This window comes from Apodemus sylvaticus, chromosome 12 (assembly GCF_947179515.1).
Source record: "Apodemus sylvaticus chromosome 12, mApoSyl1.1, whole genome shotgun sequence".
Lineage (NCBI taxonomy): Eukaryota > Metazoa > Chordata > Mammalia > Rodentia > Muridae > Apodemus > Apodemus sylvaticus.
The window spans coordinates 98,943,771-98,961,004 of NC_067483.1; the positions used below are offsets into that span (position 1 = coordinate 98,943,771).

General features: G+C 42.5%; 2 protein-coding genes across 3 annotated transcripts in view; one reads left to right on the forward strand and one right to left on the reverse strand.

Moving 5' to 3' along the window:
• Nek2 (NIMA related kinase 2) overlaps positions 1-17,234 on the forward strand; it is a 712,524-nt gene that overhangs the window by 216,343 nt on the left and 478,947 nt on the right. The window lies entirely within an intron of this gene.
• The window catches only part of Ppp2r5a (protein phosphatase 2 regulatory subunit B'alpha), a 43,383-nt gene that overhangs the window by 1,602 nt on the left and 24,547 nt on the right, over positions 1-17,234 (reverse strand). For both annotated transcript variants that reach the window (XR_007980481.1, XM_052200760.1), the window contains exons 3-12: positions 14,899-15,000; positions 8,722-8,814; positions 5,221-5,351; positions 3,911-3,970; positions 3,072-3,180; positions 2,695-2,748; positions 1,482-1,532; positions 1,234-1,353; positions 1,021-1,148; positions 365-466 (exon numbers count right to left, since the gene is read on the reverse strand). Coding sequence is in view for 1 of the 2 variants with exons in the window: in XM_052200760.1 (XP_052056720.1) it covers positions 365-466; positions 1,021-1,148; positions 1,234-1,353; positions 1,482-1,532; positions 2,695-2,748; positions 3,072-3,180; positions 3,911-3,970; positions 5,221-5,351; positions 8,722-8,814; positions 14,899-15,000 (950 nt within the window). In the remaining variant the exon portion in view is untranslated. The remainder of the gene's footprint in view (positions 1-364; positions 467-1,020; positions 1,149-1,233; positions 1,354-1,481; positions 1,533-2,694; positions 2,749-3,071; positions 3,181-3,910; positions 3,971-5,220; positions 5,352-8,721; positions 8,815-14,898; positions 15,001-17,234) is intronic.

Genomic DNA, 17,234 nt, shown 5'->3' on the forward strand with positions numbered 1-17,234 from the left:
TTTTGTTTGTCTGACAGAGGGTCTCAACTATGTCCTCCTGGCCTTAAAGCCACAGAGATCTGACTGGCTCCCTGAGCCAGAGCTGTGATGGTATGATGTCAGATACCACTTTCTGATGACCCACAGCACTGGCACTCTCAGGGAAGAACACGACCCACATTTAAGCCACAGTCTGTCAGGGAGGAAAGTCATGTAATGACCTCAGCAAACTTACAAAGTCGCCAGGACTGCTCTACTGGACAGTGGCTGTAGTGCTCAAAGGCTTTCAGATTATAATGCCTCATGTAGACCCCACAGATCCAACGACTAAGACATGGACCTTTCTGAACTGAGTAACGCGGAGTTTTCAAAACTCATCAAGTACCTCTGTCTTTCGGCTTTGTAGGAACTAGTAAGGTCGTCAAAAAGCTTCCCGTTCATCTCCATTAGGGTTTTTAGCACATTGTACACCAGTGCTACAATAGTCCTGAAACAAAAAAGCCAGTTCCTGGTTAGAGGCCAGCAACAATGAACACACACTCAACATCAGATGCTGTAACTAAGGTTGGGCCTGATTCTAATGTTTACACTCTTCCTATGTGGAATACAATATTCTGGTTCTCTTCATGTGTGTTTTGTAGTCTCATCTTAGACCCTGGGTAGCAAGATAAATACGCCACCTCTCCCTATGGTCCTCAGCTCCTAGCTTGGGGAGGCCGGGTGCAGCTGGCTCAGCCACATCCTGTTCCCACGGGGCCACTGGACCACAAGCTGCTAAGAGCATTTGCTGAGGAACATCACATACAACTTCATAAAGATAAGCAGTATCTGAGACTGGGACGTTAACCTTCAATATAGGTTACAAATCTGTACAGGCGTCAATAAAAAGGGGAAGACAGTAATGAGTGAAGCACATGAGAGCTGGGCATGGTGGGACATGCCTGTAATCTCAGCACCGAGGCTAAGGCAAGAGCCTGAGTTCAAGGCTAGCCTGTGCTATGTAGACTACATTTAAAATTGAAACCAACAGCCAAAACTTACTGATTCCAGTGTTCTTTGGAAATTTTATACAAACTGGCAAACATGATTGGCAGGATTTTATCAATATTCTCTTCAATCAAACTAAGAATATATTCATTATTCCAGAAGTACAGTGCTCGTTCTGCAACCTAAAAAGACATCAGAAACCTCAAAATTCGCAGGGCAAAAGGATGGCACAAAAATCAGAATGTCACAAAGAAAGGCAGTTGGTACCTGGAAATGAGAACTGGAGACACACTTGGATATCTGCTTAAAAAGTGGCTCTTCAATTTTTTTGAATTGTGTTGGTTCAATGACATCTAAGATCTCTTCAATTTCTCCTAAAAACATCACCTAGGTTAAAAAAAATTTCTTTTAAATATACAAATGACAAATCACATTAGGAAGTAGGCACAGTTCAGAGAGCAGGTCAAGACTGCAAAGTCTTGATGTAAATGCATTTATTAATATTTAAAACCCACCTCTTTCTGACTGCATGTTTTTGGCCAAAATTTCAGCAGTCCTCTGATCACCTACAAAAATCAGCAAAGTTTAGAATGAATTCAACAATTGGGTGTGTGGTACAATCCCACCACTTGGAGGTGCTGAGGCAGGAGAATTCCAAGCCTGGGATAGAGCCAGACCTTGTCACTTCAACTAACTAATCTCAAGATATATACGCATTCTGAAGTCAAGCATTCAGTACTCAGTACATGAGAATTCCTACTTAGCTGTAGACTTGGGCCTGGGTCATGGCAGACACTGCTCTAGGTAGGTAGTATACACAGCTGAGCCAAGTCTGTGATTTTCTTGGAACAGGACCAACGTGGGTGGACACTTACAGCACAAGAACACGATGTATGGTGTGAAGGAGGCTAGTTTATGAATACAACAGTACCTGGGGATTGAACCCAGGGCCCAGTGCATGCTAGGCCAGCAACTGAGCTCCAGCTTCAGCTTGGGTGGGGGTGGGGAGGTGTAATCCTAACAGATAATTCTCATTATCTAAACTTACAGAGTACCCAAACCTGTTTTATGGCTGACAAATTCAGGACAAAATGAGCTTTAAAATGGAGTCTATTTCAACAATTATGCCATACATATAAAATTTCAAGCACCCCCTGTCCTAAAATACATGAATTTTAATCCTTCAGTTTCAGTATTTATACTTAAAGTGCTTAGAAAGCATTCTACCAAAACACTCATTTTACTTAGGTTACAATGGTTTGTATAGTAAGTTGGGTGAGCTCAAAATCTCGGCATTTAGGAGGCTGAGTCAGGAGGATCACAGCAAGTTTGAGGCCAGTCTAGGCTAACTACAACTCTAGGTCAGGGGGCTAAAGGTCAGAGAATTCATTAGGACCACTTCCAAGCCTTGGCTCTCACCCCGGCCCATCTTAATCGCTCTTCTCAGTAACTAAGCGTCTTCTCGCTCTTCTCCGATCTTTTTGTACTTTATTTCTGAACAAAACTCAAGGTTCTGGGACTCGGTGTGTTCTCACTGTAAAAAGTGATGGAATCAGATTCCAGTGAGGCGGGCAAAGTCCACTGCAGTCCCAGGATCTTGCCTCCTACCCTCTGAGCATGCTTCCTTCCCAGGCTCCCAGAATCTGATCCTACTGTGTGAGAACTCTACCCAGGCTGCAATGAATGCCAGTGGTTAGACCAGCGCATGAACAGGAACTGAACGCTCACCGGCTCTGTCAGCGTTGTGTCTTTCTCCAGGAACTGCACGACACAGTACGCCAGCTGAAGGGCAGAGGCAAGTTTAGGAAATGTTAGTGAGGTAACACTTAGGGATGACGGGACAGTTTTACAGACACAAAATGTCACTCCAGTTTATGTTGCAGTATGAGATGAATATATTCTTATTAAAGTTCTAAGTTCAACAGATTGTTAGCTCTAGACTTAATTAACTTTAAAGAAAAAAACCAACACATCCATTTGGTCTCCCAGTGCTAATCTGGGAAACGGTGACCTAGACCTAACAGATCTTAATACCTCTCAAAATTTTTGCCTTTGTATTTGGTTTTGGAAATATCCATTTGTGATTTGGTTTTTCTAAAATTTACCTGAGCATGAAACAAAGCCAATCCTTTTGCAGTGTGCATAGGGATAAGAACCTTCATTAGGAACTGCTTATGTTCTGCTTTCAGTGGCAATGCAAAGCCATTGATGATACTAGAGGGAAGAAAAGGCAGGAAAGGGTTAAGAAGTCACTTTTCCCCCCAAAAAAGTTACCCTACTCACACCCTGGGGGAGTTGTAGGGCAGCAACCTGCAGAGTTCTGTCACTCCAGGGCAGCCTGTAATCTGACATCTACAGACTGTCACTGCAGAGTTCTGTCCCTCCAGGGCAGCTGTAATCTGACAACTACAGACTGTAACAGCTGAGTTCTGCATAGCTGCCTTTAATTTCCTCCCTTAAAGCACCAGGAGCACTGTCTCAGTGCTGTTAGAATTCCCAGCATGCTCAGTGAGAAGCAGGGAGTTTCCCCTATATTTCTGAATAATCTGGAATTAAGATAATCCTATCATTACTGGTAATGCAGTGAACAGAAAGGACATATGTATATAAAGCCAAAGACTCTTCTAAAGGAACAGTTAGATTAGGGATGGTCTACCAACCACTGGGTAAAAATTCTTGTAGCGAATGTCTGATGTGATTGACAACTTTATCTTCCCATCGGGGCTGTGTAGACCCAAGGCCTTACATAACAGTATTTTATATATATGCCAAGGCCCTGAAACCTGAAACTCTCTTCTGTTTATTAGATATTGAACTTGGGGCTTCTAGCGTGTGCTCTAAACTCTCAAATAGGAACTCATTTTGACTCCAGCTGTTTAGTACATAAAACATTCTTTCAGTCACTTAATTCTTAAAAAAAAAAAAAACCCCACCCCTGACCTACCTTCCCAATATTTCAAGGAGTTCAGCCACACCATTGAAATGTTCCGTTTCATATATAAACCTGGATTTGAAATAAAGATGTAAACACCAGAAAACAGGCAAGAATATGAAGAAACTCGGCTCAAGGCAGCAGTAAAACAGGCAGTGACTGCTTAGCCTTCTTAGGCTTCTGGTTCACACCAGACTTTCTGTTTTGTTTTGAGACTGCCAAACTGTCTTCAAGCTTGCTGTGTAGCCCATCCCCGACCATTGATCCTGCTGGCATTACAGGTATGTGCCACTCAGCACCAAACGAGCACCATCACAGCCTGAACTGAGAGTAACAACAACATAAGCCCCATTTCCCCAAGTCTGCTAAAATCTGCCACACAAGAACAACAGTATTGTTCCACCTGGATCATTATATTACACTTAATACATAAGAAAGACAGATTGCAGGGAAAAAAAGTTATAAAGGCCAGGCGGTGGTGGCGCACGCCAGTAATCCCAGCACTCTGGGAGGCAGAGGCAGGTGGATTTCTGAGTTTGAGGCCAGCCTGGTCTACAGAGTTCCAGGACAGCCAGGGCTCCACAGAGAAACCCTGTCTCAAAAAAAAAAAAAAAAAAAAAAAAAATCCAAAAAAGAAAGATATATTTAAGAAACCATTTCAAAGCAGGAGACCACTATTCACAAAAAATCCGAGGAAAAGGGGTCCATTTTTCAACTGTCCAGAAACTTTAGACAGTAAACGACACAGGCTGCCTCATTTTCTACTATCACAACTGCCTTTAAAGCAAATGACAGCATGAAGTGGGGTGGCACAGGGCTGCAGAGCTGAGGAGACAGAACACTGAGGTAAGACTGGGGAGGCAGCCCCCATCTCCCACGCTAGCCTAATTTCACATCTTCAGTAACTGATGTAGAGGAAAAGGAACCCGAAACACAGATATTAATGTGAAGTTTGATGTGAATCCCAGGTTTCCCCAGTATTTAAACCGCAGCCCCAAATGGACTTTAATTAGCTTTATCAGAAGTCCAGAGGAAGCACTTCTATAGGTATTGGCTTAAATAGTGATTTAAAAAAAAATCAGAGAAGGTTTGAGTTAAACTCAAACACAGCTTTAGGGTCACCAATCTAACACTGTCCTCACTACCACTGCTGACTAGTAAAGTGACAGGCTTCTACAGTGTCACGCTGCCACCATGTGAGAATGGCGGAGTGAGCGGATGACTGAGGTGTCGTCAGCTCTCACAGGTTTCACCTGAAGGAGCTTGGCTCAGGAGACAGCATGAGGGAAGGGGAGACTGCCTGCCCTCAATGATGAATTTACCTGAGGAAAATGTTGTTGATTTGCTTTCTGATGAAGGCTCGAAGTCCAAGGAACTTCCCATAAACCCGATGCAGGACAGTCTTGAGGAAGTCACGCTCTCGGGGGTCTTCACTGTCAAAAAGCTCCAGGAGCTTTAAGAAAAACCTGACAAATTACTTTAAAAAAATAATCGAGCTAAAACCACTCTTTTTTCCTAATTTTGATTGTAAGATTACCTGTGAAACCTATAACATTTTACCCAAATATTCTGCCTTACTAGATTTTATCTTTGCTAAGTAAATGAAACTAAAAGTATAAATATTTTCACTAAATTCATTTTTACACATTCTTTGTACTGTTTTAAAGACTATAAACACTTTCTAAAAATATAATTTTTTAACCTTGCCAGTGACTTTAATATTCTTTCCTAGCATAATTTTTAGTGTTATCGTGCTTAATTTTTTTAATAAAACTTATTTATTTTTGAGACAGAGACTCATTATATAGGCCTTGAATTTGCAGTCTTCCTGCCCCTGCCTCCCAGAGTGCAGGTATTTGGAGGCCAGGCTGACTGAAAGCTGCAAGGTGAGGCTGCCTTGAACATCTCCAGATACAGAAACTACCAGAGCTGCACAGACCCTCGGGTTCTAAACAGAGATGCTGGGCAGGGAACGCAATGACGAACTCTTTCTTCATTCTTTCTCTGCAGATTTCAAACCCAAGCAGACATTCTGAGGTGCTGATAAGTCACACTCATGTGCCCTAAACAAGCAAATTCCTTATGGCTTGCACTCATTATTGGCTAGGTTAAGATACTGTGTGAGGCTCCAGCCAAAAATACCTACAAAGCACTGGTCCAAATGATTATAATTAGAAATGGCTAGCTTTCTCATTTTAGCCTTAAATTCATGTTTCTGATGTTGGTTTACTTGAGAGATGGATTTTGTTCGAAGTAGATTTATCTCTTAGGGGGCACTAAGCTCAACAGCAGTTGTTAGCTGAGTTTCAAATCTAGACATATTTTGAAATAGTGTAATTAAATAACCCTAACTAGAAATACCATATTTGTATCTAATTAGAAACAATGTATAGGAAACCTGTTTTCTCTGGCTCTGTTGCCAACTATTTTTAAGAGTAATTCAATCAAGGTCAGAGGGTCTAGTTCAGTGGTTCTCAAGCTGTGGGTCGCGACCCCTTTCAGGTCACGAATCAGATATTTATGAATCGACAGATACTAAGTACAATAGGATAATTTTATGGCCAGGGTCACCACAACATGAGGAACTATATTAAAGGGCCGCAGCTTTAGGAAGGGACACGTCTCTAGTTCAAATCCAGACTGTGCCATTTACTAGCTATGTGACACTGGATGTGGGCTCTCTTTACAACAACCATAACATGTATGAAATATTCAAGCGACAGGTCTGTGTCACAACAAAACAACAAAAAACCAAACAAAAAAATGAATACTCTTAATTTTCTTGGGAGATTATCTTTTTTTTTTTTTTTTTTGGTATTTTTCGAGACAGGGTTTCTCTGTGTAGCCCTGGCTGCCCTGGAACTCACTCTGGAGACCAGGCTGGCCTCGAACTCAGAAATCCACCTGCCTTTGCCTCCCAGAGTGCTGGGATTACAGGCGTGCGCCACCACCGCCCGGCTCTTGGGAGATTATCTTATTTGAACATAAATTTAAATTATGTAGTGCACCTTCCCCCAACCCCAGCTCTCTTAACAAAATCTCTCCTACTCTTCTGAGTTTTAACTTTTTATAGCTGAGAATTCTCATATGGCAGTTTCCAGAAGCAGCCCCCTATAAGCCCCCAATACCTCAGAGAGGCAGCTGTGGGCAGTACACGGGACTACTGGACTCTGATAGTTAAAGCCTTGGTCTTCCCAGGTACTTCAGGAGTGAGGTAGAAGGCAGGAAATGGTTCCTGCTCTACTAGGCTTCTCCTGGCTCTCCTCAGAGAAGCCCAGCAGTCTAAGTCCCTGGAGCACCAGGTTACTGCAGCACTAAAGCAAGGTTCCCTCAATCTGCTGTCATTGAAGGTACAGTCTAATGCCTGTGACTTCACATGAGCCTGAGCACCCTCCACAGGTGAACCACACAAAGTAAATGTGTGTTCTTTACAATAGCCCCAAAGAGCCTGTCCTAATTGGACTGACTTTATTCCTGGTTCATGTGTACATTGTACTGTTAGCGAACATCTAATCTTATGTAGTTAATAAAGGGCTCTTGAAGAGATAGGTAGGCAGTATTATTTAACCATATATGAGCCAAGAACAGTTCAAAATATGTGGAATATTTTTTAAAAGATTTATTTTTTTATGTATGTGATTACACTGTTGCTCTCTTCAGAAACATCAGAAGATCAGATCCCATTACAGATGGTTGTGAGCCACCATATGGTTGCTGGGAATTGAACTCAGGATCTCTAGAAGAGCAGTTGGTGCTCTTAACCACTGAGCCATCTCTCCAACCTCAATATGTGGAATCTTTATCATCCAGAATACCCAACAATGTTCTGAAAGGTCTTCATGGAGTTAAATTCTGCTCTCAGCATCAGATTCCTAACAAGGTTTACATAGTGATAATGACTTCAAGAGAGAAAACAGATAAAGAACAATTCACTTGACAGTTCTGTTTAGGGCCAGACAATTTCAAATGACTGAAGAGAGGGCTTTAAGTCTTCAAGGATCTTGACAATAAAAACAAATGAATACATTCTTAGAAATTAATTGCATGTTAGTGCTGAGAAATAGAGGTAATACCAGTTTCTTAAAACCAAGAAGGCATTCATTCCCTGTGCTCAACTATCTTCTCTCCTTAAGGTCCCATTTTATTTTATCTGTAGCCTAAGGAACTGGTCAGAGTGGGGCCTATGGTGCTAAGGAGGAGGTGGAGACAAGCAACTGGTATTCAGATGCTGGATGTGCAGAAAGGCAGCCATAGCTATGTCACAACGATTAAAGCACAGTCAGCTCAAACTTCGAGGCACTGCAGAAAGGGTAGTTTGACTAATTTCATTGGGTGCTCACCCTGGATACAAAATTCAACTTCTGAAAGCTACTTAAAAGAAAACAGTGAGCGAGTGTAGACCAGAAGGTGGCATCTGATCCTCTGGAACTGGAATTCTCAGGCTTTTTTGTGAGCTGCCTGACTTGGGTGCTGAGAATCAAACACAGCTCCTGGAACAGCAGCAAGTACTTTGACCCTGGGTATCTTGCCAATCTTGGAAGCTGCTTTTACTTTGTCAAGAATAATTACTTTTAAATGACTACTCTTTTTTTTTTCATTGACATTTTACCTTGGTGAGGGTGCCAGACACTCTGAAATTGGACTCATAAATGTTGGGAGCCGCCACGTGGGTGGTGAGAATTGAACCTGGTTGCTCTGGAAGAACAGCCACTGCTCTTAACCCCTGCACCATCTCTCTAGACCACCTAAACAATTACTCTTAACAACAACCATTAGTAAGCAAGTGCTAAGATACAAACATTTGAGATCTAAGAGTCCCTTACCTGTTGTACAAACTTCTGATCAATGTATCGCTTTGCAATGCTGGGCTGGAAATCAGGACTCTCCAAGAATCTCAAGAAGAATTCATACACCAACTATGTGAGAAGGTAAGTAAAAGCAAAATGATAATATTCTGAACCACTGTTCCAGTAAAAACACACCTTTCTTACCAGCCAGAGTTGGCAACAGTTTCTAAAAATAAAGTATTACAGAACCTTTATCTTTATAGTTTGGCTTTTCTCCTGATAGGCTTTTTATCAAATTGACACAAGCTACAATTGTCTGGGGAGAGGAAGTCAACTGATAAAAGTGTCTCTATCAGTTAGCCTGTAGCAAGTTTGTGGGGCCTGTTCTTGATTAACTCTGATCTGGGAGGTGCTGTCCCTGGGCAGGTGGCTCTGAGGTGTGTAAGGAAGTAATGGAGCAAGCCAGGAAGCAGTGTTTGCCAGTGGCTTCTGAGTCAGTTCCCGCCTAGTCCTTAAGTCCTTCCTTGACAGGCTGCCCTCTCCTAGACTGTTCTTGGTCACAGCAAGAGGTCCTAACTGAGCAGTCCCCTGAGCCACAGTCCATGAGGGTAGTGGTTCTGCATCAGCCACTGAATGATGGTGATTTGTGAGTGCTAGAGCCAATCAGAGTGCCTAAGGTATCAGGTTTATGTCTCCCCATGCCCTAGGGTCCCTAAAGCACAGGCTCAGAATGAGAGCTGGCAGTGTGGCCAGTTTTAAAAACCAAGTCTTCCTATTAAACTAGGGTAGAGGGTCTAGTAAGATGGTTCAAGAAGGTAACAGGGCTTGCCGCCAACCACTGACCTGAGATCAACTCCCAGGGCCCAGTGTGGTGGTGGTGGTGGGGAAGACTTCCATGATTGTCTGTCTGACCTCTTCCACATGTACACACACACACACACACACACACACACACACATTTATAAAAGCAGAACAGGAAAAATGAAGTTGAAACCAGTACACCTGGAGAATAACAAACTAAACTGCAGAAGCACAGGCTCAAGGAAGGAACTGCACACCAGAGCAAATCAGCACGTGGTGAGTCTTGGCCCAAATAGCTCCATGTGGCCTGTATGACAGCACAGTGAGCCTTAACACTGCAGGCCAGAACTAAAGTAATCAAGGAGAAAGAGAGCACAGCCAGAGTCTTTTTGTTTGTTTGTTTGTTTTGTTTTTTGGTTTTTCCGAGACAGGGTTTCTCTGTATAGCTCTGGCTGTCCTGGAACTCACTCTGTAGACCAGGCTGTCCTGGAACTCAGAAATCCGTCTGCCTCTGCCTCCCAGAGTGCTGGGATTACAGGCATGCGCCACCACCGCCCGGAAGCCAGAGTCTTTAAAAATCATAGCCAGGCAGTGGTAGTGCACATCTTTAATCCCAGCACTCAGAATGTAGAACTCTGAGAGTTCAAGGCCAGCCTGGTCTACAGAGTGAGTTCCAGCACAGCCAGGGTGGTTATACACATCAGCCCTGTCTTGAAAAAATAATAATAAATAACCTAATAGCTATGAAAGGTAAGAAACTGGCTTCAAGGTACAACTTGATTTATAAGCAAACACATCAATTAATCATCCTAAAAACATGAAAATTAGATCCCAAAGCACAAGGCCCCTTGGGGGTCTGGGGAGATGGCTCAGTGGCTAAATCTTTTGCCTTAAAAGTGTGAGGGTCGGAATCTGGATCCTTAGCACCTATGTGGAAAGCTGCCCAGGATCTGGATATACAGGGGCAGGCGGCTCAGCAGTTAGTGCACCAAAGCCCAGTTCCCAACACCCACAGTAGGAAACTCATGGGCCTGTTAACTCCAGTTCCAGAGAATATGATGCCCTTTTGTGGCCTTTGTGGGCACCTGCACTCATGTGTATAACACACATGTATACATGCATGTGTGCGCACACATACAAAGATAATACATCTTAAAACGCTCTAAGCAGGCGTGGTGGCCCACTTGAAATCCGAGCACACTGGAGGCAAAGGCAGGTGGATCTCCATGAATTCAAAGCCTGGTCTACAGAGTGAGTTCCACGCCAACCAGAGCTACAAAGTTTACACCTTACCCACCTGGGCATAGGGTACAAAGTTTATTTGACTGAGAGATACCTAATTTTTAATGTTAATTGTGCATTAAGAACATAAAAATTAATTTGCTTTTGAGCACAGACATGGCACAGCATGGGCCAGGAATGTTCTGTAGAGTTAACTGTAGCTTTGCTGATAGCAAACAAAGGCATTCCATCAAATGACTTTTCAGAGAACTAGCATACCCCTTCGGAGACTTACATGACATCAAGTCCAAGCCCCAGATCTCTAAACCAATATGTGGTTGGACACTGTGCTGTTCATAAACTGTACATGTTTTTTTAAAAATTTGTATTATTTTATGTGTGTGTGGGTGTTTTGCCTGCATTTCTGTCTGTGCACCATGTACATGTAATACCTAAGAAGGCCAGAAGAGGGCGTCATCTCTCTGGAACTGGAGCTGCGATGCTGGTTGCTAGGACTCACACCTGGGTCCTCTGTAAGAGCCACCAGTGTCAACTCTTACCTGCTGAGCCATCTCTCCAGATGCCTAATTTTTAAAATAACTGCACATGAAACGACTAGTCTAGATGAAAATACCTGCTGTCAGGAGCCCACTTAGCAGCACCGAGGTGAGGACAGAGGCTATTTAATACATGCTGCATGAGTATTTTAAACAGGTAGGAGAAACCACTTGTCTACAGAGCTGACAGTTTCGTCATAGTGAGACCATCTTCTAGGAATGAAGCTTGTCCCCAGAGCCACCCTACTCCCTCTTCCTCCTTTATTTCTTCCTGAACCTATCACATCTGACAGAGAATGTTCATTTCTGGGTGTACACCGTAAAACATGCAGTCATTAGGGTCGGGGTGTGGGGGTTTGCTTACTCCCGATGTTGGAAGAACACAACGGAGCCTTGAATATTTACTAGCTGTATGAAATCACAGTTGATAAGACTGTTACTGAGCAGTTACTAAAGTTTCTCTATGTCCATATGAGGAATTATAATTTGCTTTTAAGAATTTTAGAACAACAACAACAAAAGAATCTTAGAACACACATCGGCAGCTTCAGCATTCATGAAATGGCAGACTTTACACACGTTTGTTACGAGGCTGGCTTGCTGTTTGTATACACTAGAGAGAGCACACCCTGCACCCTAAAGATAAGAGACACATAGAAGCTGCACTACTCAGTCTTTTGAGAGAGTATCTCATGTAGCCCAGACTGGCCTTGAACAAAAAATTAAAATATAACTGAGAATGAGTGTGAACTTTGGATGGCTCTGCCCCACCTCCTGACACTGTGGTGCAGGGATCTACCACTATACCAACTGATCTGGGGCATGCACTCTTCAAGTATGTACACCTCAACCCAGCCCCATTATGCTACTCAGTTCTGAAAATACCTTCACTAAGGTAGTCCAATAAAATTAAAAAGTTCATTTCTTCATCACTAACTAAAAAGGCCCACCAGAAAACAGTAAGAACACTAAAGAATCTCAAAATAAACCTATATAAGCTAATGAAACTGGAAACACCTGACGGAGCAGCAACGGAAGCCCGATTCTCTATCACCCCTTCTTCTCTCTAAACATCTGAGAAAGCAAGACAGATTCTGCAAAATACTGAACTGTTTAAATATGTCCAGCCTGGATGTCTTCTCTTTTGCTCCTCCATCCATTGATCAAAACGTAGACACAACCATGCCAAGGTGGACAGCCTATGAGGCCTCAATACCACACAGAACCACAGGCAACCGAGTGAGGGTGGGAGTGGGAGACATGGTCCTCCCCAGGAGGAGCACACCAACTCTATAGTGTAACCCAACGGCCCTGAAAACATGCACACAAGTAACATACACTAGTAACAATCGATGGGAAAAGCCATCAGTTTGAAGGGCGGTGGGCAAGGGTAATATATGGGAGGGTTTGGAAGGAAGACATGTTATAATTAAAATACAATCTCAAAATTAGACAACAAAACATGCTGGACCGGGCAGCAAACATTTGTATCCCCAGCTACTGAGGAAGCTGAGACAAGAGATCACCTGAGCCCAAGAGTTCAAAAACAGCCTGGACGACACAGCAAGCCTCCCCTGCAACACAGGGGATCAGCAAAGATCATTCATAGCACCTACTCACACTAAAACTGTCATAAATGAATCTAAGGTGTACAGAGGCGCACCAGGAACCTCCACTGAGCCTTTTCCCAGCGTGTGACCTTCTGTGGCCCCACTTAGAGCAGCCTTACATTCCCTCATAAAACCTGCTTAACTGCATGACATCATCACACCGGAAACCCAAGTGGCTTCAGATCACCCCAAAACATTTCATGACCCAACGTAAATGTTACACCAAATTTTAGTAACTTAAGAGTTAAAACTTTTAGACACACACAGATCACAGATGAAAGAAAACTGCTTGTGTGCCTGTGCAAGCTGCTTTTGTCTTGAGTGAAATCCCATGAGGCAGAGGGGGAGGAAGAGGGCACTCGTGGAGTGCTCAGTTAGAGGCCAGCTTGTGGAAGCTGGCTCTTCCTTCACCAAAGGGTTACAGGCCTGAGCACGGGTCGCCAGGCTTGACAGCACATGTTTTCATCTGAGCAATCCCACCAGCCCTAGAAATCGTATCTCGACAGCAATTACCATCTCCTAAAATGTTAAGAGCCATTTCTCTCAGGGAATTTAAATGGGGCCTCAAATTATACGAGTGAAAAATGGAAACACATTGTTTACTTGGCTGAGTTTCTTATGTTAATTTCTATGAGTATATAAAAATATCCTGATAGAAGATCTGTCTTTGCTTTTAAATTTTCAAAAACTAAGTCTTTCCCAAAGACTATCCAAATACACATAATAAAAAAAAAGAGTAGCATCGGCTAATGAGAATTTCATGCTTTTAAAACCCTCCCATTATTAAATATAGCACTACTAATTTTATACCAACTATAGCAAAAAATTTAAGATGAGCTTGTGCTTAATTCTATTAAAAAATAATTCAAGGGCCTGGCATGGTGGTGCGTACCTTTAATCTTACCACTTTGGAGGCATGAAACAAGTAGAGTTCAAGGCTACCCTAGTCAACACAGCAAGCTTTAGATCATCCAGGGCTACATAACAGAGAGAACCTATCTCAAAAAAACCAAAACCAAAACAACCAACCAAACAACAAATCTAGCACCTCCAACTAAATGCTATGCTATTTGTAAGAGACACAAATAGTATTCTTTACAAATACTATTTGTAAGCTGGGCGATGGTGGTGCATGCCTTTGATCCCAGCACTTGGGAGGCAGAGGTAGGCTGATCTCTGAGTTCGAGGCCAGCCTGGTCTACAGAGTGAGTTCCAGGACAGCCAAGGCTATAGAGAAACCCTGTCTACAAAAACAAAAACAAAAACAAAACAACAAATACTATTTGTAAAGAATGGAGACTATAAAGTCATGTAAACAGCAGCTAAAAGTCGAAATGGCTGTCCTGTACTCATGTCAGACAACCTAACTTCAAATTAAGGACAAAGAAAAATTTAAGCCAACCTTGTTGGTGCAAGCCTCAGGAGGCAGAGGAAGGCAGACCTCTGTGAGTTCGAAGCCAGCCTAGACTACAGAGCGAGTTCCACTCCAGCCAGGGCTACACAGCGACTGTCTCAAAACAACAAAACTTTATTTTTAGAAAAACAAAATAATGTTAAGAAAATGTATTTGAAATAAAAAGTATTATTTTGTTTTTCGTTCTTTAAAAAAAAAAAATCAACATTTATTTTGTGTTTTTGAGTGTGTGTGTGTGTGTGTAGTACATGTGCCACCCCTAGCATCTGGAGGTCACATGACACATCTGGAGGTCACATGACAACTTGCAGGAATCAGCTTTCTCGTTCCACCACAGGGTCCTGGGACTGGACTGTCTCAGGCTTGCCACCTTGTGCCCTTACCCACCGCAGCACCTCAGTGGCTCACATTTCTATTCTGGGGAGGACAGGCTCTTCGTATGCAACTGAAACTGGTCTTGAACTCATGATCTTCTTGCCTCAGCCTCCCAAGGACCAGGGTTACAGACAGGTGACCACACATGCAGCTTAGAACCCAAATACTAAAACCTCCACAGGATCCACAGATTATTGACATGTAAACATTGTTAATGCAGACTAACAGTGCATACCTGTATATGAGGCCAAGAGGCCTCAAGTGTGGGCTCATCCTCTTCCGGGTCAAAATCTGGATTATCACTTGGAGGAAGTGTCCGGAAGATGTTAGCACTGATCTGGAATGAAATTGAGTTTGGACTCATGTTCTCTGCTATATAAGTGAATTTAAGAGTGAAAAATAAAACATTCTAATACCATTTTATTATAGAAGAAAAGGTAAACCAATAAATTTAGTTCAGCTCTATAAATCTCTTCAAGGCATAAAGGGGCTTGTGTTTCTCTATGGAATAACTAACTTCCTTAGACCCTAAGCAGCTAATGATCACACATCACCTACAAATGTTTCCATCACCAGTTGTTCTTTCCAAATTTTGCTTAACATGAAACAGGATCAGGGAAGAGAAGAGAGGGAATCATGGGCAAGAGGCAAAGTTAGCAACTTCATCTACCTTTAATTTAATCAGTCTCCAACTCCTCCCATATTCAAACCCAGCTATGGTCTATAGCTATAACAAAAACACCCTCCCTGTTATAGTCACAAAACCTCAAGATGGTTTACCTATGTTTTAATACTTTGAGATCTGAGACTTTAAAAACAAACAAGGAAGGAAAAAGCAAATAATGAATCTCAGAGCCCTTCCTTGTTCCTGAAACAAGGAAGGGCTCTGAGATTCATTTTAGAGTCAGTGACATACAGTGTTTATAATTTCCTCCTCTGTATCATCTGTGTCAAGCCAGGACCCAGGTAATCACACACATCCTTTTCTCACCACCAAAAGCTACACTATGGTCCCAACCCACAATTCTTTTGGTTTCTTGGAACTCACTATATAGACCAGATTATCCTCAAACTCACAGAGCTCTACCTGCCTCTGCCTCCACAGTGCTGGGATTAAAGGTGTGCCACTACACCCAGCCTGTTTAAGACCGATGAACAGACCAGATCAGGTAGCTTAGTAAATGTTTAAGGGTGAGCAAGGAGGGGATGACTATGGTGAAGGGATGACTGTGGTGGGGGATGACTGTAGTGGGGGATGACTGTAGTTGAGGGGATGACTACAGTAGGGGATGACTATTGGGGGGATGACTGCAGTAGAGGGATGACTGTGGTGGGGAGATGACTAAAGTAAACTACCTGGGGCAGGAAGGTACTTCAAGTGAGTTTGCAACTATTCTTATAAAGTGGCATCCAGAGCAGTTAAGCACCTGTCAGTGACTTGTCCATAACCCCAGGGGGCAATTGCCTAGAGCTTCATCAGGTACAACTCAAAAACTTTTTTCTTCTTTGATACAGTGTTTCTCCAGGTAGCCCTTGCTGACCTGGAACTAGCTCTGTAGAACAGGCTGGCCTCAAACTCAGAGATTCATCTGCCTGCCCAAGAGCTGTTAAAGGCCAGTGCTGCCATGTCCGGCTCGTAGGGTTAGGGTTAGGGTTAGGGTTAGGGTTAGGGTTAGGGTTAGGGTTAGGGTAAAGCACAAGATGGGCATCAGCTTCCCAAAGGGTAGCAGAAGGCCCCTGATTGTCACTAGTGAAATGAGAAGCTAGCCTGTGGCTACTAATAAAATAACTTGTAATAAATGTCCAGACGCATGTCAAAGGGCTAAATTGATCAGATGGCTCAACTCTTACTTAGAAATTAAATAAAAACAAGGAAAACACATCTTTTCATTTGAGTAAAGAGATTAAATCCCAGATTAAATATATAGAGAATTATAGAGTAACCTGAATCAAATATTTGAGTATTTTCCGTTAAAATGGAATATCTTCCATCAAGATTCCTCAGTAAAAACCACTGAGAATCAGTTAACAGAAGGCAATAACCTTTAGTCTTGAAACTTTAATAATAAAATAAAAACAGGAAGTTCATCAGTATTTAATATTGATATTCCCTTTTACTATCAGTGTGAGTTTAGAAAACTAATTAGAAAGTTAATGATCTCTCTATAGCTCAAACAAATAAACAACAGCAAACCTACTATAGCATTAATTTCAGATCTACAAATACAACACAAATTCCCAAGTTCCTTTGACAGGTCTTCAAACAGGATAAAAAGAAAACCATCCACATGATGTAAAGGCAATTATAGTCATTATTTTTTTTTTTTTAGATTTATTTATTTATTATATGTAAGTACACTGTAGCTGTATTCAGACACTCCAGAAGAGGGTGTCAGATCTCATTATGGATGGTTGTGAGCCACCATGTGGTTGCTGGGCTTTGAACTCAGGACCTTCAGAAGAGCAGTCAGTGCTCTTAACCGCTGAGCCATCTCCCCAGCCCCCTAGAGTCATTATCTTTAGTTCACCCATTTGGCCTTTATAATGTCAGAAGTAGGATTTTCCACTTAC